We start from the raw sequence: 26,657 nt of genomic DNA on the forward strand, positions 1-26,657 counted from the left end.
AAAAGTCACCTAAATGTCTAGTCTATGACTAAACTAAATGATTTTTTTTATGCCATAGTTTATTTTACAATATGCTCTGCTGATGTGCATGAAAATCATTAAAATTATATTTGATACTGAAAAACAGTTATGTTATGCTTTAGGAATAGAAAATGGTGCTTTTGACTACATAAAAAAGTCAATATTTTTTTAAATTTACAGTTACTACGATTTCCTTGGTATTTATTAAAGGCATTTTACCTGTAAACACATGGGACCACAGTTTCTCCAGTTTTACAGAGTGATCATACAGTTTTTTCGAGCTCTTGTTGTTTGATTTTGATACTCTTGACCTCAGCTCCTTTACAGTATGTTTGCTCTCTGCTCTCATAAAGATGACAATTGGATAAAACTGTGCATAGTTTAAGCGATCCACAGCATTTGGAGTGATACTAAGGATAGTGTGTTTACCCTGTTGAAGAAAAGGATAATGGGGAGAATGACACATTGTGCATATTCATGATAAGACTCTTTAAGAGGAAGTAAAAAACCATTAAGAATATTTGAATAACAATAAATGTTTCAGTACAAACTCTGACAACAAGTGCAAACTGTTTATGAAAGATCTAATATTATAATGTATGATCAAGACCTACCCAGTTTGATTGACATTCACCTTTGACTCGTGACCCTCAAATGTTATTGGGTCTAAAATTCTGTGTATAGTAGTACTTCCTACATATGTTCAATCAATATCAACTTATTTTGTATTGAAATATCATGTCTACAAGGTTGAAGAAAGTGGTTTGGTTTTTGAATTTCACACAAAGCTATATGAGGGCTATCTGCATTAGCCATCTCTAATTTAGTAGTATAAGACTAGAGGGAAGGGAGCTAGTCATAATCACCCACCATCAACTCCTTGGCTACTCTTTTACCAACGAATAGTGGGATTGATCGTCACTTTATAATGCCCCCCAAGGCTGAAAGGGCGAACATGTTTGGTGTGATGGGGATTTGAACCCGCGACCCTCAGATTGTGAGTCGAATGCCTTAACCCACCTGGCCATGCTGGGCCTGATTTTTTTTGTACCAGTGACCTTTTGATATTGACATTCAAAAGTTAATCAGGCTTATAATTTTGTACATAGTATCTGCTTTATAGGTTTGGTCAAAATCCATTAATCCAATCTGGAGATATTCCATTCAAAAATTGGAATGGATAGACCAATGAGCAAATGGACAAAGGAAATCAAAATATTCTGCTCTCTGAGGCTGCAACATGAGAGCACAAAAATGAGACAAACTGGAAATCCACACAACATTATAAACAAAAAGGTCTCATTTCTTAAGCTTACCACATTATACCTTTAATAAGTTCACAAGTATTAATACACATTCAAGTATCTGACATTTTTACAAAAAGATATATTGAGGGTTTAATACACATCCTGATGACCTTCAAATACTAACATGTTTTGTTACATATGGAATAAAATTTCATGAATTATTCTAAAATTAGAACAAAATACTCTTATAAAAGGTTCTAAGCTGACTGGAATTGTAACGTATCAAATATTAACCGAAATTTGTCTTGTTTGTGATAATCTTAAAGCTCTGGTATGAATTATAGATAATAACTTAAGAAACAGTGATGTCTAATTAGTACCTTTTCAATGATCTCCTTGATGGCACTTAAACGAATGATTCCAGATGTTTTTTGTGACTTGGACATATCATCTACATGACCATCAAGCTCTGCATATATAATAAAACAAAACAACAACAACTAACTCATAAATTCAGTCTAAGGTATGTACATATTTATTCAAATTAACAGTACAAATTTTCAATATTCCATGTATCACTATGTCAGTATTATGTCTAATTACACCCATCAGATGGGCTTTCAGAACAAAGTAAATTAAAACCTTAATTAATTCTAAGAACACATGTGGCAATAAAAGAAAATACATTATGTCAACCACACTACATCCCCAATAACCAGTATGAACAAGATTTTTTATCCAGTATCACAGCTCACCAGGTTGACTAATATACAATAGGCATAGTAGTGGTATAGGAGTTATATACATATAACATCATTCTTCATTAATAACAACTATTAAGGTGCAAATCAGATTAAATGAGTAAAACGTTGTATTTATTATCAATTTTATTTAAGTCATTTACAAATTAGATATTTAAATAAGAATTAATGGAAAATAATACAGTAAGAAACTAAGTAAATCATAAAATAATGTACAGAGTATGTATCTCAGGATGGCTGGTATGGGTATTAACACTTTTACTAATAAAGCAGAGAACAACGTTTCCACCTTCTTAGGTCATCATTTTGTTAACCTGAAGATGGCCTAAGAAGCTCGAAGTGTTATTCTCTGCTTTATTAGTAAAAGTGTTAATACCCATACTAGCCATCTTGAGATACATTTTTACTTCAAGTGGGTTTCTTGTCATCATGAACCTAGAGAGTATGGTAAGAAACTCATACCAATAATAACCTACAGAATATGTAAAAATCTAAATAAACTATCACAAGCTATAGAATTTGCTCAAAAACGTTTTTAGTATTAAGTTTACTTTAATAACCTATTATATTTTCAAACTGGGAAAGTCAATCAAAAAAGTTTACTTTTCAGGAACAAGAACTGAATAATACTTGTTATTAAATCATTACTCTTTAACAAGTTTATAATTTATTTGAATATAGGTATGTTTTAATACTGATAGCATTCAAGTGATATGAAAGTTTTGAAGATTATTGTATCTCAACTTTTAGTAATGACATTATTTATAAGTATCTTATGTAATTAATATTTAATTATTTTAATTATCAATGTTTTATTTGACTGTTACTGCATTACAACTGAATGTGTGTCATATTGTGCTAAATGGTTGTTTATTTTGCTCCAGAAAATTTGTTCTAACTGTTTTATTAACATATTTTCTGAGAATTAATTATACTTTTTCTAGTATTTTCTCCAAAAAACAACAATTTTTTTTACATATTTTACCATCCACTGCAAGTGGTCCTTAATTAGAATTTGGAATTATGTATATTTTAATGTTATGTTCAAATGTGCTTCTTAATAAAGCTATAAAAATTGAATCATGTGAAAAAAACTGGTTCTGGAAGAAATATTCCTACATGATCAAAAGTCTGTCTCTGCAAGTTATTAATTTGTGACAGTAAAGGTAAAGAGCAAGTCCATAAATTAAAAAAAAACTTAATTAAGGTGAAAAACACCAAGAGTAATGTACTGTGGCACTATCTGTTGGTTTGTAAAGATAATTAAGTTGCACCTTGTACACAGACAAACACTAATATTTTAAAATGAAACAGAAATTCTATAACCCGAGCACTTTTGAAAGGTGGACCTTTCTCCTTCAGGGGCAAACTGAATGAATGAATGATGTCAAGAAATCTGCTGTGACCAAATTTGAGGTGAGACCCATGTTTTACTAATGAGTGACCAATATTTTTAGCTACAAGATTATAAAAGACATAAAATTCATACGGGGAGATCCATATTTATCTGGATAGTCCTTCAAAAGTTTTTCCCTAGCAACATCAGCTAGTGGCCCAAAGAATACAACAGGTCGAACAAATCCAGCTGTGAAAGTCAAAATAATCACTGATTAAAATGCAGTTATGAAACAACATACATTGATCAAAAGGTACTGTTGTTTTAAAGTTTATTAGGGGAAAAAAATTCAATAAAACATTTCATGAGTTCATACTGTTAACAAAATTCACAGTTTTTATAGGAAATTGAGAACATTTTGTACACTACACTTTGTTTTTATTTAACTTTTGTTTTCTAAGTTTAAATGGATAAGCAATAAGAAACAGTTCACGTTTTTAAAGTTGCTTAAATAATAATGCATTAATGTCATGAATAAGAATTCAACTGAGCAGGGAGGTAAGTATTAACATACACAAAGTGGACACCATACAATGGATAATGTTCTAAGATTTGAAATAGTGGAAGGGGATGACTCACATACACCCCAATTTGTAGCATTGCTTTTTTAAGGCTGACATTATTGAGTATCTTTTTTGGCATATATATCTATCTATTCACAGAATTATTAATTTGTAATACAATAATTAATTTGATAAATAAAGTTTTGTTGAATTATAAATATGACTCCTATTCTTCCAGTATAAGAATTACTAAAAAAAATAGTTTAATACATAACTGATACGAATTTTTATACATGTAAAAAAATACTTAGATGAGGTTGGAATTAACAATTATAAAAAAGAAACTGATAGTTCATCAAAAAAAATCTTTAAATTAACAAGATGGATACAAGAATCACATACAAAACTTTTACAGATTTCACGATGTTTTGAGAAATTATAAATATTATGTCTTTTGTTAATAATATCTTATACTAATGCATACAAATAGGGAAGTTAGATGCTTACGGTGTTTTAACGTGACTCTTTCATAGGCTGGAAACTTGGACATGGTATCTGCTGAATAAAAATAACCATTTTAGAAAAAAACTAATCAAAAGGTAATTGCTCTAATCATATAAATGCCCAAGTAATTTTTCTACACTTGTTTCAAATAATTATTGCAGGTAAAACATACAAATTTTAGTGCATTAACTGTCATATGACCAACTGGTTGTTACAATACACTTCGAGTGGTTCCAGTAGAGAGGAAGAGAGTAGAATATAGGATAAAAAAGACACTCATTACCTAAGTTTTTCTAAGTTTTGCCCTCATAAAAATGTGCATTCTGGATATTAATTGTGTCACCTTAACGCCATGGATGAGGGCTAAAGTGTAAAGATCAAAATATTTACTGGTAATAATGTAAATTAAGAGTTTTACATTACCCTGTATGTTTACTTAAAATAAATGAGTATTAGACAGATTTTCAAGTGGTTATTTTTCATCAGTTAAAAGCAGCTTAAACTTAATAACTTAATATCACTTTTTTCACTTGCATAAAGAAATGTATACAACACTAAACAAAATGGGGTTAAAGTAAAAATACTCTAGAAAACTGCAAATTTTATCACAAAATAACAAGTTTTTATTAACAGAAAGTGAGGTGTTTTACTAACCCAATATGACATCTTCCCACTGATCTTTACTCAAAGATTTAGTACGTCTTGCACTGCGTCGCTTAAAAAAGCTCCCTCTGCTTTCCGATGCTGCGTCTTTTTTAGCTTGATTTTGCTGTTCCTGAGCAAGTTCTTCACCTCTGCATTATAAAGAGCATAGAATACTATAAATACTAAAAAACAAAAATTTTCAACGTCAAAGAAAATTATACACATTACGAAAAAAATTAGTGTTTATTAGTACTCAATGACATCTCATTAATTATATTATTTATTAATTATATTATTACTGTTACTGTGATAAATTTAAAGCCATAAATTATTGGCATACGGTTTAACAACATAAACATAAAACTATATTTAAACCTGTAATTTAATTTCTGTAAATACTTAAAGATACATTGGAATTAATAACCCTTACAAAATAATAGAATATTAAAAAAAATTCACTAACCTATTTCTATTTGGAATAACACCCTTCTGAATTTCTTGGTTGTTTCGACCCAAACGATACACAAGCCAGGAGCCAACAACACCATTATACAATGTGTCAATTACATGAAACACTTCCCCAACATGGAAATTCAGTTCTCCTTTCTCGGAATTATTGTGGTTGAAATGGGTTCTATAAAGATAGGAATACAAAACATCATTTACTTAGAAAACCTTAAGGTATAGAAATAATACTAACTTCTCTATTTAAACAAAATAATAAAATTTTTAGCAGGGTCATACAATTTTATATATATATACTCTTCAAAACAAGAAACGCAAAAGGGATATTTTTGTTATTTTAAAGAGAAATATATGTAATAACGTTACAAGCTTAGAGTATGTGATGTTACACGTGTTAAGGCACTGATTATCAGACCAAAATGACAATAAAAGTTGTGCACTTTGAAAACGGAGGAAACATCAGATTTTTTGCCAAAACGCATTCGTTTCAAATAAATTTGTTTGAGAGATCTGCATGTTCTGCAAGTGCAACATGTGCAAAATCCCTATAGAAGTGACGGGTTCTTGGTTTCCATAGCTCAGTGTTAAGCCACCGGCACGAAATACAGTTACGCCAAGACTGACTGACGCACAACGCTTGGAAGCAGGCGAATCTCGATCAGATGCTGCCAGAGCTGTGAATGTCTACCCAAGCACCAACACAAGGCTATGGAATCGTCACCAACAACCTGGATCAACTCATGACCGTCCACGATCTGGCAGACCTTGTGTGACCACACCCGCACAAGATCGCAACATCAAGTTACGTCACCTTCTGGATAGGACAACCACTGCGACGTCTACTGCCTCAACCACACCATGGCTGCGTAGGATTTCCGATCAGACCATACGCAACCGTCTACAAGTTTCTTAGGCCCCATGTCCAACCCATCATGGTGAACGTCAACGACGTTTTTCAACATGACAACGCCCGTCCTCACACAGCCCGACTCACCACTGTCTTCTTGAGACACCACAACATCAACGTTCTTCCCTGGCCCTCCAGATCACCAGATTTAAACCCCATCAAACATCTTTGGGACGAGTTGGACCGACGTCTGCGACGGCGACAACCTCAACCGCAGACTCTACCTCAGCTTGCAGCAGCTTTGCAGGCTGAGTGGACAGCCATTCAACAGGATGTGATTCGTCATCTCATCGCTTCCATGGGCAGGAGATGCCAAGCAGTTATTGATGCTCACGGGGGGCATACTCGTTATTGACGTTGAGTGACGTTAAACTTCACCTAGTGAGCGTGGACTTCGCCTTTGCAGACTTTGGATGTTTGGCAGTGAATGTGCAAAGTTTCACACATGTCATACAGAACTACCCAGAATAAACTTGTTAACAATGTGTCTCATATTTTGCCTTTTGCGTTTATTTTTATGAAGAGTATATATAAAATTTGTTATTTTAACTGATAAACAAGCCAAAACAAAAACAAATTAAACAAAAAATGCTGGTATAGTTTGTTTGCTGTGCTGTCAATTAATGTCTTTCTAACATATTGGGATCTGGAATGCTAACATCAAGAGGTAAGTTTTCATCTTAATTACCTCCAAATGGTAATACCTTTTTTTTTTTTAATTAATTCTTCACTTGGGAGAGCAGTCATCTTCCCACAACTGTTTGCAGGTAGTGAAGGGTGGTATAAATGTGGAACATGGTGGGTTTGAGCATCTACATCTTGCTCACCTAATTTCTATTTCTATATCTATTGCGATTTTTTATTTCTTATGTAAGAGGTAGGACCTACATAGCAGTGGGGATACACCATCTATCAGTCTTAACCTCCATTCACTTAGGGTACATTTTACAATCTTTTCAGTTAGTTGTGTTTTTTTGTTTAATTCATTTTTGAGTTATAACAAAGTAATATAATTACTCAGAGATTTGGATTTGCTGTTTTTAATGGAGTCCTTCCTTATGATTTTAGTTATTTTACTATTTAACTTCATTAAAATGTAATTATTTTCACTAATTATATATATATATATATATATGTGTGTGTGTGTGTGTGTGTGTAAAAACTGAGACTGAATGATTTTCCATTTGATGTTTATGGTTATTACAGTCATGATATGCAATTTACCTATATCAGAAATATTACACTTATTTATTTGATCTCCTACTGAAAATACCTGCTTTGCATCAGTAACTGACTAAAATACAATAAATGGTTCTTGTTATGTGTAACCACACAAACATAAGCCATTGTATGTTATATGTATGTATTTAACTTCCTAAATTTAATTCATGGTTGAAACTTTTCTAGTGACTGTGGTAGATATTTTCTATATGAGAAAAACTGTTATCCTGTAATATATTAATTTGCAAATGGTACAAAAGCATCAGTTTAAGTGTTCAGAGCAGCAAAAATATATATTTTTAAAAAGAATATTTCATAAAACAAAATACATAATGTTTAAAATATAACTAAGCAAAATATTTTAGGGCTAAAAATTAACACTAACATTAACATTAACAAAACATTTAATGCAAAAATTACTGATAGATCAGTATCAAGGATCCAATTGACTTTGAGAATATAATTTTATACACCATTTCTGCACCAAACTGCCCATGGGTCCATAACGCTGTTAATCACAGAGTCCCTAATGATATGCATATCACACAAATAATACCATCCATATCACATTTCCTTCATGGATTTACATATTTGATCAATGACTTCCTAGAGGTGTTGTTGAGATCTTTACATTATAGTAACAGGCATAAACATGTAATTAGTTAATATGATGCACAATGGATCCTATTGGTAATAAGTTGTATAAAACCAAGTTGGTAAGTTGTGAGTTAAAACCATTATATTATTAAGCAGAATAAAAACATTTCTTAAGTAATGCTAAGTTGTACAAAGAAGTATACTAACTTGACATAAAAAGAATCTCCTTTCTGGTTGGCCACAATTTCATCATATTCTGTATGAAAAAAGGGAATAAATTAAAAACCTGACATAATTTTTAACAGCAAAATGGTAAATACGTTATTCAGGTTACTAAAAGAAGAAGTGATAATCTACAAAATACTCTAACAGCTAAATGGTGAAAACAATTAAATAAATACAAGTTTAGGTGAAGAACTACTTCAGAAGTTTTGTTGAAATTATGAAAGAAGAAATAGCTTCAAAAGATTTGATTTATTATTTATTATTTATCTTAACTGACCTTAAGGAATTTTCAATGAGACATTTTGTTTTACAGCTCACTTGTTCATGTTGGCTAGTTTTGTAATATTGCTCATAAACAATTCACACAGATCTAATTAAAGTATTGTGGGTCTGTGATACTAGAGTACTACAATAATTAAACAATGAAAGTAACTGTAAACATTTTTTTTCTGTGTATCCTAATAACAATTGTTGGCTTACACATACAAAGACGTCAACAAATCCTATACTTGACTTGATGTGTAAACACGTTTCGTGGTCACTGTAAGAACAGAGCAGTGTGATTCAAAACACATGAATTTTGTCATGCTACTTAGAGTCTTGTACCTATTGTGGTTAAAACCTCAAAGTTCATATTTGTAGATTTGTCAAACTGAGACAAACAAGCTAGTGCTTCTAATTATCAGTAAGGTATTATGAAATAATAAGAAGGAAGAAATTAATAAAAATAAGGTGAAACCTTCTTTTCGGTGCTGAACAATTAAGTCAACTTGATCTTGTATACCAAGAAGAAAGAGAACAGCTTCTTCTCTTGTCACCCCATCCATGTCAAGATTGTTAACCTGAATGAAAACAGGTAAAAACTAACATTGAAAGGGTGCATTACGATAAAAATATAGTCTATGAATTAATGTTTTATGATCTGAATTAAAATAAAATTACTTATCTTCCTTTCATACAATTTTTAATGTATCCAAAAGATTAAAAACAAGGATGATAAAATGTCAAATTAATAAAATAGACCATTTACACACACAGGCTACTTAAAACTTTCTTAGGTTTCCATTTTTAAAATGAATATAGTAAGTAATAAATTTTTAGTCACCAACTGATATTTGCATACTTCATTTTATTGAACGTTTTCAAATAAAATCTGTACCTATTTTTTCTAACCACTCAACTTTCCACGAATGTGAACAACGTATAATAAATAATACATGACCAGTAATCAAATGATTGTTACATACTTTATTCTCCTAATGTTCTCAAAGTTAAACTGTGATAATTCTTTCTCAGCATGTCCTTATATAACTGAACATGAATGAGGATAAATTTTCAAAGTATAAGATTTTGTATAAAGAAATTTTTAACTTATCAGAAAATAGAAAATATTGAAACAAATTTTATCAATAGTGAGTGTATCTGCCAAAAGCACTGTCAAATGCTTAGAATGTATGTATATAATAAGTCTATTGTTATAGACCTGTGGCAGAACTCATTACCTTACAGGTATCAAAAAGCTGTCCCAGAATACAAGGAAATTAGTTTTCTTATTGAAACTAATGCTGCTCCAGACTACGATAAAGGAAAGACTAATTAAAACAGCAATGTTGGAGTCATGGTACCATTCCTCGTATCATATTCATTTTTTCTGATTAATGGCCTGTGTAGTTAAGACAAAACCTGGGCTCATTCACAAAGAGCAATTGCTTGGATGGTCCAATGTTTTGCTCATGATGGTGAGTAAATTAGATCCTAATACAGGCTTTTAATGTTTTAAAATAAGACTCTTCAAGTCTATTATGAACAGTCTGGAGTAATACAAGAACTCCAAATGTATTTTAAAGGACTTTGTGTGTGTCTTGGTGGGTAAATAGTCAGGAATCAGCCTTTCCTTGGATTTGTTATCATTGTTCAGCCACTTTCATGTAATCTATTTACATCTCCATAAGTTCTGTGTTGTTTTTCATCATGGAAAATAATACATTGGCAACATATCATTGATATACTTTATTCTGTACTACATAAAGGCTGTGAGAAAATTATTTCAAACTTAAATACCTTCTGATACATAGTTGGGTTATAATGTTGTAAATTGCAGCTTTGCAAAACAAAAACTAAAAGCATTGAAGAAACACATAAGATGACTAACACCAGTTCCTTCTGGCAAAACATTCTGATAGAATAGTGAACACTGAAAAATTCTCAGTACCTTGTAGAAAAATGCTGGTTAAATTTAAGTCTGTGCTACTAGAGATGATTTGGTTGAAATCTTAAAGTTTCAAACATGGGCAGTGCTACTTTAATGAACAAGATCTGCATATAGGATCAGCCAGAATAGAAAACAAAAAACAACACATAAAAATATCACAAAACAATATTCATCTATTTAGTTATGAAGTGAGAAAGCAAAAAAATTCAAAGTGATATTATCTCATTCAAGACTAACCAAAATGCCTGTTGCAAGGTTAAACACTTTTTGTTTAGAATACATCTTATCAGATTGAGGAAACAATCAAACAATTCATTTCAGCTGGTTATAAGAATTTTATAGAAGGATATATCACTTTAAACGATACAAAAAGTTATTAACCCTTTCAGTGCGATTGGCGACTGCAGTCGACTTGAAAGCTCAGCGCAGCAGGCAATCTTCGTTGACAAGATGTAAACAACATACCCTCGTGGCTAATTATCATAATCACACAAGTCTGTAGAACCACTTGAGGCTAGAACCACGTGTATTCATTGTTTACTTGGGATTCCCAGCAGGTATTTAAACTGGAGGTCACGTGATTTCTTTGTTTTCTAGCCTGTGTAGATCATACTGTTCACTGTTTTAGAAGACGCCTTCCTTGCATAGTATGTTGATACTTGTGACGTTGTTACAATGCTGAAAGGAAAAGCTTATACCACTAAAGAAGTAATCAATATTATTTTTAATGATGAAGAGAGTGACAAAGAGTTTGAGCCAGATGATAATGAAAGCTTACTTGTAACGAACGAGAGTGATAATGAAGACATTCGTGGCCTGGAATCTGCTCCCGCTTTAGGTGAGCACATGGTGTAGTTAGGGTCATATAACTTATTGCATAAACTGGCTGACCAAGGCTACTAGCTCTTGTTAACGAATATATATTGTGCAGACTGCAAGAGCAATGGTGAAAACCCAGTATCTCCAAAACTATTCAGAGAACAGATTATTCAAAATTTGCTGGAGGGATGTGTCAGAAAAGCCAAACGAAAAGCCAAACTGATAAAGGTCAGTGCTTGGTAGAAAGGCATAGTATTGGACAATATGAGGACAAAAAACACAAACTTGATTGTACTGTTTGCAGCGATAGATACACAGCTGGATGGAAAAGAAAGTGGACTAATTATTTCTGCAAACAGTGCAATCTCCCTGTGTACTTTTTACCATGCCATGAGATGTATCATAACCACAAAGACTATCGACGGGCTGCTGCACAAATTGTATGCAATTTATAATAAATTATTGTGCTTTACATGGCACTTCTTCATTGTGTATCAGGGTGTCTTCCTTTATTCCTGTTATTCTTATGTATTGAATTTAACATATATAGTATTAGGTACAATCACTGAACATTTCAGGGACTTTTGTTCAGTTATTGCCAAGATATCATGCTTTTAGTACTGATACTGTAATTAGTTGAAGTATCAAAAATATATATTCAGCACCATGCCAAACATTACAAATTTTTATTCAGCACCAAAAGGGTTAAAAAACCTTAAAACATCTTTATAACACTGTTTGTCTAAACTAAATGTACACCTCATACCTTAACTGAATTACATACATATTATCACCAGAATGATAATTTTGCAAGAAGTTCATTGTTATGTTACTTTTCCAGAAGCCTTAACATTCATTTAGTTCTGGAACATTATCATCAAACTGCTAACCTGTGAAAGAATCTGAAATATTAGGTTGTAGGCTATCTGCATCATCTGTCCCTTACTTAGACTGATAGACTAGAGGGAAGGCAACTAACAGCACCAAACATCACTTATTGGTAAACTCTTTCAAGACCAAACAGTGGGATGCATCTATCTGTCTTACAACAAATACATCATGGTCTGAAAGTGTGAGGTCAATTTTGTGGAAATGTGGTGTGGACCATGGACTCTCAGATTCACAACACACTAATGCATACTAACTGCTATGTCATACTTATCATGCTATTTAGGAAACCTTCTTCATGTTATTACAACACTGATCAGTTCTCTACTTTCATAATCCTCACAGAGTTCTATATTATTAATTTCTCACTTTGCTAGAGACTTTAACTGGGAAATGTACTGCCAAACAACTACCTTTAACACCTGTCACATGAGCCAACCCAGCAGTTTGTAGTAATGAGCTTAGAATGGTTAACAGGGGGGATGATTTAGGGTTATTTTGACAGACCTGAATGAATGAAGCTCAACACAATTTCTGAAATGAAAAATACAATTATACATATTAACAAAAATATCACATGACAATATCTGTATGAATTATACCATGGTGGTACCATACAGGGCATTATACTATCCTTCTTACATTTAGCCCTCATTGCAGAAATGGCATTTCACATTTGAAAATTCCTAGGGAAGCCATCTTGTAATGCATTATGCACCTTCTTTGACTTCAACACTGCATCTTTAAGCTTTACTATGCTGTTAGTTTCACAAAGGGTTGAAACTAATGATTTCTTACATATCATTTCAATCCCTCCTTTTCATGATAACTATACCATTGTGCCTACTTTTTATGTTTTACTGTCAATACAGCAACCAACTGATGAATCTTCAATTCAGCTGGTGTATCAGTTCAATAGAAATATTTACAAATGAGTTCTTCTCTCAACCAACCTAGACAAATAGTTTAAGTTAATTCATACATTTAAACCATTACATTCACAATCATGTCTAGATGATTTCAACCATGTTTCATTACCACATCATTTTACTTTAAATTTACAAGTGAACTTCTCCACATTAGCTCTCACGGCCTCAGATCAGGTCACAGGTCTGGTCCAACAACCTAGACCTTGAAAAAAGTGCCAAACGTCTTCTTTTTATCTAATCAAAATAACCCAAACCTCTCTGGAATAAGTCATTTTTTCTGATCTACATCAAGATGCCAGCCTGAATCGAGTGACAAGTGTTAATATGTATTAATCAAGTTGAAAACTCTACGAAATTGCTACAAAACTATCACATAACTTCAACTTTAATATTTTGTCACAAAACTATAAAACTTTTAAGAAGATTGAACAGTCCAGTTGTTAAATAATAGCTATAAAAATTTACCTTTAATATCTTATCACCAGGCTGTAGACCTTGTAATGAAGCTGGACTACCAGGCTGGACTGCTGTGACAAAAATTCCTACTTCATTTCCTCCTGTCAATCTTATCCCAACACTCCCATCCTTTTGGAAAGAAATATGTCTTGGTTCAGGGCTGAAGAAAAATAAAACAAAATTAACTAGTTATAAACTAATGGTCTTCATAAATACCTGAAACACATACAATCTTTATGCTAACTTTAGGTTATTTCTAAGCTAGTAGAAATTCAGATTTGAAGATTTGTTTTTATTGCATCAATAATTCTTATAAGACAAATTCATTTATTTTAAAACACTAAAATATTTAGGTTCTGGCAAATAATCTACTTAATTTTTTTCATTGAATTTCTTCTTAAAGGAAGAATTACTAATAAGCTATTCCATTAAAATATAAGAAAACGAAAATTAACTTTTATGGTTATTGAAATAAATAATTTCCTTCCTAAAAAAAAAAACAGTAATTATATAACACATACGGACTAATAGGAAATCTCTTAAACCAGCATACTGTGTGTCATGCAAAGATATTCATGCAACTTCATCCAAAAGTGTTAAAATAAAACATTCAAAACTGGTTCTAAAAAAAACAAACTAAAAATAAAGTTTGCATTTCACCAAAAAGGAATCACATACTGCTTACATATAATGATTATGAAATTTGGCTTTCCACTAACTTTGGATTATAATCCAAGTGGAAAGTTTGTATAATTAATATGTAGGTAATACACACACAATCTTAATATTTGGTTGTAGGGTGTTGTTTAAATGGGACAATTTTCAAATGACAAGTACTGTTATGTGAAAGTATTCTATGTAACTCACTTTGATGGGAACCTTAATTACCAAATGGTTTATGTTGCAAATGACACACAATTTTTTCACAAATACACTGATTTTCTTGAATCTAATATTTGAAAGGAGGCTAAATACCCAGTTATTTTAAATGATAAAAAGATAATATCTCCAGTACATAATTTCATTCACAAATACCTCCAGTGGTAAGTATGAAGGCTTCTAAGATTAAAAATTACATTTTGATACCCATGGTTGATACAGCAAAGATATATCCTACTGTCTGGTTTTGTACTTTACAGCAAATAAACAAAATTAATATGTTCTTTTCAAAGCCAAGTACACAGATACTGTTATGTCTTTAACCCTTTTGCTATGGGTTATGGGTCAAAGGCCATGTCATTACGTTTGTTGACTTGTATTCAAAATTTTATCAAACCACTGTTTCATGAATTTGTGTCAATAAGTTTGGAATCAAATTGTAGATTGTAATTCAAACTTTAATATTATATATGATTTAATTATTTAATTTCAAAAGTAAATATTAAAATAATACATTTAAATGTAGATTTTAGTGAGTCATGTGGTATGTTAAATGCAGCACTATTTAAAATTAGATGTTTGTGATGTCAAAATACTAAATCTATAGTTTCATACAAATTTCTAATACTATCAAGCAAGAATATAAAATAAGAACCTTATATCTTTAATTTTGCTGAGATATTGCTTATGTGCTGAATCAAACACAGTGGCTCTGTTCACCTCTTTCCATTCTTTGAAATGATCCTTTATATACTCTTACTATAGTATATGACATGTGAATAATCAATCAACAGCTTAGAATATCTCAAGAGTGGTCTTCTCAGCCATTTTAATATTTGAAAAAGTGACCATCTTCTTTCGATCTAAGATTTCAATGAAGTAGGTTGTGTGTTTAGTTTGCTCAAAGTTTCATATTTTTTAAAATCTAAATGCATCTCACTCACTAGACTTAATAAATTATAGTGGACTTCTATATCAGTGTGGTTATTTATGAATTTTTGGTTATTTGACTGTAGATATATATATATATATATGTATTATATATAAAACCCCAAAAAAATGTTGTTTAATATCCTCCATGTATGAAATTTTAAAAGGTTTAGCAACCTATATCCAGCAACAACTGAGTTCAAAGGTTATAGTGAGAAGAGAATTGTTTGCTTTACTTCTTTATTTATTGTTCTATATTTTTAAAATATTAAGCTTAATAATTTATTGCTAAATTATAACAATCTATACACATATAAATGATGTATAATAATAGAAACGTGACTGTATATTACAGAATATTACTCTGCTAAAACACAGCTAAGAAAGGGAAGACTAAAGGTCAGTTTTATATTATTGAATAGTGATGTGAATGCATGCACAATGTGTCAATGCAAGTAATATTAATGTGGCATGACTGGAAGGACAATATAATAAAAAAATAATAAATATATATGTAAATACATAGCATCATGAGATTTAAGCTACTTCGACTAAATATATGTATTTTTGTGCTAATATGTAGTTATTCTATCATGAAAGAAGCTTAATTTATATTTATTTCCTAATATTTTTATGATGGTTATGAGGTTGATCAAGTGACAGACCCTACATAGTTAAAGTATATAAAATAACATAAAATATAAGGTCTTAGTGAAAACAAATGTTTGAAGTGTATTTAGAAGATCCTAGACATTATGCAAATAATACCTGAGATTTTGGGGGAAAAAACAGTTTTAATCATAACATGAAACCAATTTGCACTCTGACAAGTAATGAAAAAAATACACTATTTTCCCAAAGAAATATTTAGTAAAAATATTTCATTAAAAAATCTGATTTTTTGTGTACATAATACTTGTAATCTTTACTAAAAGTCTACCAAATTTTATGAAGATACACCTGCTGTATCAAAAGTTATATTGCAAATACTTAGCATATGCAAACATGTAGACAAACTTGTGCATATTATACCAAGTCTGTAGAAAATGGGTTAATGGACTATGTTTTCAGAAATGTAGGGTTAATACATAATTAGCAATTTTTAAACGACCTAATACAGTAAGTGAGAAAAAAAAGACTTTATAATAAACAAATTTTCTGTATGTCAAGTGTCTCCCAGTGACTCAGCACTAAACTGAAAAACTCATAATGCCATAATTTTGGGTTTTATACCTGAGGCAGATACAATACAGATAAAAAAAATACTTGCTGCAGCAGTAACTACAAACTACAAATGGCTTATTATATCTGATGCCAAAGAAAATCTGTCAAATTTACTCACACTGGTATTTTACCTCGAGGTGAGAGAGGATCATGATCTCGTCTTGGAACATTATCTGAAATATGAACAAAATTAAAATATTCAGTTTGATTCTGAAGCATTTCACTGATAGGAGCTAATCCTCAAAAGATGTTGTAATACATTGTAATCAGAGATCTAATGCATTTGATAGACACAGAGAAATACATGTTGATCATTTCATTTTACTGGCCTCCTTTATTTCTATAATTTTAAGTCTTTTATCTTACCTTTTGATTTTATTTCACTTGTATGAATTGGATTTGGTATAAATTTTATCTTTTAATTCTAAAAACATGTTGCCACTTTATTTACCTTCTTTGGTGAGGACTAAATTTTACAGTTTTTTCTTATTATTTATATAAGTAGAACCTAGAATTGATTTACATACAAATCATCATGCTTACAGATAGCAATATACATTGAAACAACCTGCACAGATAATTTCTCAATTTCTTTTGTTGTTGATTTTTGGCAGTTGTTTCTGTTTATTTGAAATACTGAAAGTGACAAACTAAATTCTTAACAAATAAATGCAAAAATATGTGATAATTTAAAAAGGGGAAACTGAACTTTCATATTACTGAAAGAAATGTGTAAACCTAAGAAAAAACAAAACAACAAATAACAACCAATAAGACTATATGCATACTGTAACAATTTATGGCTTCATAAGAATGAAAAAATTAGCTTTTGCCAGCTCAACACAATAACAAGACTTGTGGATTACTGGGAACCTTTCAGTTAAATATTATATACAACACATAGCACAAATGTATAAATGGCATTTATATACTGAGCAGTGAATACAATGATTTATAATAATTTCCTATTTCTATACATTACGAAACCACGTTTTTTAGAAGCAGAGTATCTGTAATTTTCATTTGTAGAGTAATGACATCACTTTGATTTGTACTAGCAGTTTATGTTTCAAAAATAATATGTTATTATGAGTATATAATGTAAGATTTTAATAATAGGTGATAGGAAATTTAATGGTTCATTATCTGCCAACAGTTGCCTACATCTGAAAGAAACAAATAATATTAGGCTGATTTCCTACTAATAAAAAACTGTGCTGAAATGGAAAGAACATGTCCAACAACAAGAGAACCAATGCTGGTATTCTAGTTCCGACCATGGACTGTCACAATATCTTTCTCATTCTTGGATACTCACCTTCTCCACGTAGTGGTGGTGGTCTAGGAGGTGGCTCATCTTCATCACCTAAAATCGGACCTCTGGAATGACCATGTCCTGTAAGTAAAGGAGTAGCTGGTTGGTCAAGCTGACTAAGGGATATGTCCATTAGGGGTCCACGATCACGTCCACCCTGAGACCTGAGTAAAACAGTACAAAAACAAGAGAGTTAGTAGAAGTAGCAACTACAATTAGGCACACTTTCAATTTCATGTCAGAAATGTGTCATATAGGAGTGTAATATGCACTTTCTCTGGGTTTCTTGATGTTATGGTAATTTTAGCATTTAAAACTAGGTTATCTCCTGTTAAACAAGTTTCCCTAACCTTGGTCCTACAGACCTTTGGAAACTCATTAGGCTGTCATTCAGTTTCACTCATAAATTATTCCATTATTTATATTTTTTTTAATTTTTTGGCAACTGTTTCAGTTTATTTCAGTTACTGAAACTGAGCTTGTTTTATTTCACATTTTACTGTAGCTTTCATTTGTTTTGTTTTTTCCTTTGATTGTCTTATTGAATAAAGATTGTTGTTGTGAACCTACTGTATTTCAACTCCTTATTTATAATGACCTCAGTCAAAGCTCACAGACACACTATAGAGTAATATTCTCTGAGCATTCAGTTAGCGAGCCCTAACTTATTGGCCTGAAGACTGTGCACCACAAAACTATAACAATATATAAACATGACCGTTACCAAAAGCTAAAGTGTATGCAAGGCTCAAATTACTTTGTTAATAAAGAAGTATTGTGAAACATAAGATTACCTGGTTAGGTTGTTCTTTCCATCAGCACGGTCAGGAGGAGGAGGAGGACGAAAATCACCTATCATTAGAAAAATATAAATGATCAAACTTTGGTGGTTTATTAAACAAATATACTTGTTCTATTCTTAATATTGTTATTTTAATGTCTCTTCTACTGTCCTTAACATAAATCCTCAAAATATTTTGTTTGCTCTGATTTTTTTTTCTAACAAACAAAGATTTGCTTTGGCAAGCCATGTATTTACTTTGTGATGAAAAAACTTTTTCAAAGAATGTATCTTTTCAGCCTCCTAATATATATACAACATTTTAAAAACATTATCAACGTTTTTTTTTTTGACGTATGGTAATATTTTATATTTTAAATTCTAACTAAGCCGTATTTAGACAGAATTTTGAACGATTTGCATTATATTTTCAATTCAAAAACATCTTAATATTTAGGAACGCTCAAAGGGAAATGATTTCTCAGAAATATTTGGATTCATAATACTATAAAAGGCTTTGCAAAGAAAGAAACGGTGAAGATTTACTAACAGCAGAACAATTCCACGTTATTTAAATTAGATTGACGTGTTGTCCTTAACTGTAAAGAATTATTAGTGAAGATGGATTTCACAGTCCAAAAAAAATATCTACTAATAAATTAAAATAAGTAATTCTTAATCTATTTTACATTACACAGAGTAGATCACAGAAAACATGGACAACTGATATATATACTCTAGAAAATATATTATTTAAAACATATTTTAAGTAATTAAATAAAAAGTATTAGCAAAATGCACTTATAACAAATACTGACCTCTAGTGGGTGGCTGAACATAGAGATTTTGGTTACTGCACTGAGGCCTATTTCCGGTAACATCATTGAGATTCGAAGGCGTCATTTCTGGTAAAATATTAAGGGGTATAATATCCATATTTCTTTTTAAAATAATTCACACAAAAAAAATAATTGCAACAGTGTTAATGAACGAAATTTTAATCAGCAGCAAAGGTTTCTAATATTATTTCACCTTTTAGTTAATTATCGACAAATACGGTATGATGACAATTACAAGTTAACATGCGAGATTATTTCAAGGTTCGTACGTTCGCTAAGGCGGCTAAAGTATGCTTAAATACATATAACTTATGTCTGCATTGTAAAGATATATTTCAGTTATAATAAAAATTTATATGTTGATTCATAAATTGCTATGTCCCTTAGTGACTCATCTGAGGACTAACGACGCATAATTTCGATACTCGTGTTGGGCTCAGTATTGGGCTTTGTGTAATTTTTTTGCTTCGTAACAGACGTCACATAACGCTACCACCGCTTCATATTTTTTGTTCGGTTCTTTAATAGATCTTTTAACACTAAAATCCATGAAATTATTATATTCTTTACAAATTCATGGTATTAGAAATTTAGATAATTCTAATAAGAAATAGTTTTCTCGGTGAATAGCAGAAAGAGGATTATACTTCCTGATCCAGAAACTCTTCGAAGTGTGAGAACTGAGTCTTGTTTGGAACACTTTATTCCAGTCTCTAATGAAACTTACAATTCTGTCAACCTTGTAATCACTTCACGGACGTTAATGATAAAAGCTATATTTTCAATGTCTTAATTTAGATGTTAGCTAAAGGATAAAAGAAAGTTTATAAAAGTATTCCTAGAATGTTTCAAACACGATACAAAAATCTAGTAATTTATTCGAATATTGAAAAAAAAAAGTATTAGAACCAGTGAAGAGTTAAATCAGTTGTTCTGATAGAACTAACGACAGCTTAGTGTAGGCAGATTGTAGAAGTGTTATCGTTGAGTGGATGTCGAATTATTCTCGCCAAATAACTTAAAAGAACCCGCCCAACAAAAGATCAACGTTACAAAGCAATTAAATATGTAAACACGATCAATATTCCCTTTCCACGTCAATTACACAATTCTATCGTCACTTCCGATATGCATTATTTCTCTCTAAAATGTGAAAACGTTTCACAATGGGTAAATGAATGATTCAGCAGTAACTTTGTATATCAGGATTACTCTAAAGTTTCCTACTTATCTTATATAATTAATGAGAAAAAAAATCTGTTTCACCAGTGCAGCAAAATAAAAAGTTTATTACGCTGATATTTAATAATTTGCAGACATTTCTGCTTATAAAGAAAGTTAAAAAATTGTAAAATTAGGTTAGAAGTAATGGAATCATAAGTTAGAAAACGATTAAAACGAGCGTAGTGTAAAATAATGCTTGCTAACCTTTATTTGGGTTACTACCAGGTTCAAATGAATGAACACGTGACCACCTCTGGTTTTCTTCAACTTCTGATGAGCACTGTTCCCGCCTCACTAGTAGATGAAGTTTTTCCTTGGTATTTTCAATTAGCTTTCGGGCTTCTTTGATACTCATATTATCTGTTCCAGAGTTATTGATCTATGAAAAAATATGTAAAACACATATATAAGAAAAAACGATCGTTTCAATGACAAATTTAATTAAAATTTCAAAATTATTACAGTAAGACTGTTTTGGATCTTTCCAGTATTTGATTTATAGGTGATTTTATCCAACGTACTATTGAAATTCCTTATAAATTCGTTAAGTCACTGTATTATATGACAAAACTAATATTGTCTGGGCAACATGCAGTCTCACTCATTCATATTTTCACTAATAACCACGAACGTAGTTCAGATATATTTGAACCTTTTAATATTAAGTGACAGACTGCCTTTAAACTTAACTACACGATTTTGTATAATTAGATATAATTATACTTAGGCTACTCTTTTACCAATGAATAGTGGGATTGATCGTAACATTACAACGCCCCCACGACTGAAAGGGCGACCATGTTTAGGGCGACGAGGATTCGAACCATCGACCCTCATATAATGAGTCGAGTGCCTTAACCACCTGGCCGTGATGGACCAGCACTTTATGATTTTTACTTATTAGAAAACCTTTTATCATTTATTCCACAGAAGTAATTTAATTTCGTTTTCAAACTTAGCACTTTTAGCTAAGCGTAAAGCAATTTTAAGCTAGTTTCACAGTTATCTATGTGTCCTTCTTGTCTCAGCAGTTTACATTATTTTGAACTGTGACAAAATCAATTATTTCGAAAGTGTTTTACACTTACCTTCATAATGACATCACCTTCTTGTAGATTACAATCCTTTTCTATACCAGTTTTATTGGTGATTTCCTTCACATAAATCCGACAACCCAGGACAATTCCAAAATCTGCAAAAATGTAAAACATGCAATTTGTTAACGGTAATGAAATATTTAATGTATTTTACTATTATGTATTTATTTTAGTACCGACGTTTATGTAAGTTAAATTTACACTTAAAAATGCATGTAACTTATATTGTTAAATGTGTATTACAAAATCTCCGCCTATTCTCTAAATTTGTAGAATATTCTCAAGTCTAAGAATCAACAATATATGTTTCATGAAAGCACAAGCTTACTGTTCCCAACTGAAATTTCTACAACCTTGCCTTAACGTTTATAAACCGACATTAAGAGTCGTTATATTGTTGATGGTATACCATAAACCTCAGAAACTATAAAAGTGATTAACGCTTATCTTTTGTGAAACTACAGATATTTGACCAGGAAAGTTTATTCATTTTATAAACATTATAAACCTTTTACTTTAGTGAATTAATTTCGGACGTAAGTATTTCTACGAGGATATTACATATCTCCATTCGTAAAAAATCAGCTTCTAAACGGCGTGAGACCAGCCAAGAATAGAGAGCTAGCTAGTTACTCGTGGAAAGAGCTGTACTGATATCAACTCGAAACTAATTTACTAATCATGAACCGTCGATAAAATATTCAGTTCCAGACAAGATGGAAGACTCAATATTGTTTAAAATTTTGTATGTAAATCATTAAATGTAAGAACTATTTGTAAGAACCATAACAATAAATTGTATTATTGTTTGTATTAAAGTATATTCGTATTAAGAAAGAAAACTGTATGTACCGTACTAATCTTGTTGGCAAATATCGTAAATCTGATACGTCTCGACATTTAAGTAACTGCTGAGTAAAAATAAAAATTTAACTCGGTTTCAGGCAGTTTCAAGTTGTAATATGTAACATTGAAATTGGAGACTCTACCGAGATAAATTATAACCTGTAACAGATTTTGCATACAGTCGGCACTTAAAAATAAAACAAGTATAATTTAATTTATACAACACAACTAATATTCATAATTTTACGAGTTACTACACGGCGATTAACACATTATCTTTTAAGCAATATTTATACAGAAAGAGTTCCACAACATTTATTACAATGATTACCTAGCACTCAATCTAAAATTTGAATAATAGTTACACAAGACAGATAGTTTCTATTCACAACTGAATAATATTTACATGGTTTAACATAATTTAAACAATATTCAGACAACAAATAGTCTACATCCTTGTGCAAATTAATTGAAACAAGACTGAAAATTACGATATTTTCAATTTTTTTGCGTTTTATTTCTGAGAATCCAAAAATTACTCACAAATTAATACATGATATGACTGCCTTTATTTTTCAGAAGATCATTAATCTGCTTTGGCATCGAGATCATGAGTTGACTGCAATCTTCACTAATATTTGGATCGCGGTACCACACCTCAATTAGCGTATCTTTCGTATTACAGTCTTTTCCCCGAAATCTTTCTTTACAAATCGCCCAAAAATTTTCAATAGGATTTAAGTCTGGAGAGTTTCCAGGCCAGTCCAGCACCTTTATTCGCGTTGTAGTCATAAAATTCTTCACAAGTTTCGATGTGTGGCACGAAGCTAGAACTTGCTGAAAAATACCAGATCCATCTGGAAATCTCTTTTTCAATTCTGGAACGACTCTTCTCTGCAAAACTTCGATGTACTGTGGTTTTCGCATCATACCTTCTACGATATATAATCCTCCGACGCCATAGAAGCTGAAAAAGCCCCAAAACATCTTCTTCAAGGGATGTTTTACGAACTGATTGATGTGAGATTCTCAAAGTTTCTCACCTAGAGATCTGCAAACATGCAGACTTCTTTGACCCTGTACGAAAAAATGAGTCTCGTCACTGAATAACATCTTCCTCCATTATTCTTGCGTCCAGTTCTTGTATTTCAGACCCCATTGATACCATTTTTTCTTCATTAAGTTGGTAAGAAGTTGTTTTTTGACTGGTCTCCTTGCCCTTCTAACGCAATTTCGAATGACGTAATATTCCTCAAAATTTCGTCATATATCTCAAAAATAGATCAACCGTACTTCAAAACAGCTAATTACGCCGTCCATGTGAAAAAATGACTATTAAAGGAAATCAGAGGGTCCAGCGAGCCTACACCGGCCGCCATGCTGAAAATATTGTAAAATGACTATTTGTTTCAATTAATTTGCACAATGGTATATCACAATTTTCAACGATTTTTGCACGGCAAATAATCCATTACAATTTGTACATCCTTCACAGACACATTGCGGAAAACATACATGACGTTGATAAAGTGGAAATTTTAACAATAAAAAAATTAAAGCCATCTTTGGACATAAACACCACATAGGAAAAGCTTGTATTCCTTTTAATTTATGTATAAATTTATCTTGAATATTTTAGGTACAATTCTAAGTATATGCTATTAAAATTTGCTACGATCACTGTTTCTTAATGCTAATAAATATTCGTTATTGATTATTTTCTGATATAAAATATGATAGACAAGGGATGTAGTAGTTTCAAGTGATAAGTGAATCATTTTTATTTCTGGTTATTTATTTCTCACTATTTGAATAAGAAAACATGTTATTGGCAAACAAAGGTTCATAAGAATAGTTAAGTCACTTATTTTTGGGGGGAGAACATTAACCTGACTTTTTCAAGTATAACCTGTAGCTAAGTAATGCAGTGTTTACATACAAGTACAAAGACACAAGGGTTTAATATAAAGGAAATTATGTCACCAAGTGATAGGGTTCTAGATAAAGGTCAAGGCTAGTCATGTCTATGGTGCCATCAAGCCAAATATGGTTGATGCTGTTGGAGATATTGTTGAGGTTTTGTGAAAACTGGTTTGCTTTGACAGTTTCATAAGTTTCAAAATAGTTTCTTTCCTTTTTAGTTTTGGGTTGGTGTTCAGATACTACAAAAATTATCAAAGCAAGCGATAATAGCTCTAGCAGGACCAGCTGTATTTGCCCGGCATGGCCAGGTGGTTAAGGTGATCCACTCGTAATCTGAGTGTCGTGGGTTCGAAACCCGTCGCACAAAACATGCTCGCCCTTTCAGCCGTAGGGGCATTATAATGTGTGGTGATGACTAGCTGCCTTCACTATAGTCTTACACTACTAAATTAGGGACGGCGAGTGCAGACAGCCCTCCTGTAACTTTGCACAAAATTTAAAAACAAACAAACAAAATCAGCTATATTTGGCTCAGTTTATTCACTGTCCATAAAACTGACCAACTTTGACCTTTATTTATAATCCAGTTGCCTGGTGAAATCATTTTCTATAAATTAAAACCTTGTATCTTATGTCTTTGCACTTATATATGGACACTTAGCATTATTTGTCCACTTGTTATTATCTCTTACTACATGACATTCTCGTTCAACACAATGAAATGACATTGATATGCCGGAAGGTGAAATAACGAGGTATGTCCAAACACCGATCTCCTCTTTCCCCTCACACATAACCCCTCGTCAGGGGTGAGCCTAAAGGTACACACTACATTTGGTGATAATCCATCCAGAAAATTGCCAGATATAGAGTCACAAACATTTTTTCTTCAAATAATGGTTTAGGTTTCTTAATGGTGAGAATTACAGATTCATTCAATAAAGGGATTTTTGCGAAATCGAACACTCAAGTGATTTAATTTTTAACATATTTAGTTTTCCGATTCTAACGTTCATGGTTTGGATAATTACTGTCACGTACGTATCAGAAAATGAAATATGAAGGCATTGCTATGTATCTTCGGTATGTTACAAAAAGGAGTGTCTCAACGTTACGTTGTTACTGTAGTGCGCGGGCCAGTATTATTTTGCACACTTGGAAGTCGCAGAGAATCTATGGAACAAACCTATACGGTTCTGAATTCAGAATTAATACAACCTAATATATATATATATAAACTCCCTACAGATATACCGTTTTAGTCTTCTTTGACTAGTTTGTGACTCTCCACGAAGATGCCCTTTTGGAGGAATGGAACCGCCTGCCACAAATCGATATCCAGAGATTCACCAGAAGAATTCAGTATCTATGCTACACAAGCCTGCTATTGGTAAGATTTATTTCGTTAGCTATTTTATTGTTTATATAAATAATTGAAAAAACCCAAAGAACTCCACATGTGTCTAAGACGTTCCATTTTGAGGGGCACCTCCAAGTAATGTTCCTCTGTGTAAAGACAGGCTGGGAAAAGCTTAGGATATTGTGTCTCTGAGAACACGTAAAAGAAATAAAGTATGCAACTATGAATTACGCACTAGGCATCTATTATTTACTATATTTATTTTTAAGAAAGGGCCTTGGCAGATTTTGAGTGGTATATATTTCACTATGGAAAATGCTCGAATTTTTTTCAATTGTTTTGATTTTTTTTAGGAAACAAGTTATTAATTATGCGACTACGATCAGAAACACTTTAAAATCTTACTTTTAAAACGCTTAACGTTAGTTTCTAAAGAGAGAGGT

General features: G+C 31.7%; 1 protein-coding gene across 23 annotated transcripts in view; it reads right to left on the reverse strand.

Moving 5' to 3' along the window:
* LOC143249805 (tight junction protein ZO-3-like) overlaps nt 1–26,657 on the reverse strand; it is a 233,735-nt gene that overhangs the window by 22,975 nt on the left and 184,103 nt on the right. For 13 of the 23 annotated variants that reach the window (XM_076500250.1, XM_076500261.1, XM_076500255.1 and 10 more), the window contains 15 exons: nt 22,077–22,180; nt 21,193–21,367; nt 19,744–19,830; nt 18,939–18,996; nt 18,148–18,308; nt 16,948–17,002; nt 13,806–13,956; nt 9,232–9,334; nt 8,475–8,523; nt 5,541–5,711; nt 5,087–5,226; nt 4,436–4,483; nt 3,519–3,614; nt 1,649–1,737; nt 241–451 (listed from right to left, as the gene is read on the reverse strand). In XM_076500250.1, the coding sequence (XP_076356365.1) occupies nt 241–451; nt 1,649–1,737; nt 3,519–3,614; nt 4,436–4,483; nt 5,087–5,226; nt 5,541–5,711; nt 8,475–8,523; nt 9,232–9,334; nt 13,806–13,956; nt 16,948–17,002; nt 18,148–18,308; nt 18,939–18,996; nt 19,744–19,830; nt 21,193–21,367; nt 22,077–22,180 (1,698 nt within the window). Of the gene's footprint in view, nt 1–240; nt 452–1,648; nt 1,738–3,518; nt 3,615–4,435; nt 4,487–5,086; nt 5,227–5,540; nt 5,712–8,474; nt 8,524–9,231; nt 9,335–13,805; nt 13,957–16,947; nt 17,003–18,147; nt 18,309–18,938; nt 18,997–19,743; nt 19,831–21,192; nt 21,368–22,076; nt 22,181–26,657 lie in introns of all 23 variants that reach the window. The other 10 variants (XM_076500259.1, XM_076500252.1, XM_076500257.1 and 7 more) reach the window with 1 other exon arrangement.

This window comes from Tachypleus tridentatus, chromosome 4, assembly GCF_004210375.1.
Source record: "Tachypleus tridentatus isolate NWPU-2018 chromosome 4, ASM421037v1, whole genome shotgun sequence".
In the NCBI taxonomy this organism is placed as follows: domain Eukaryota; kingdom Metazoa; phylum Arthropoda; class Merostomata; order Xiphosura; family Limulidae; genus Tachypleus; species Tachypleus tridentatus.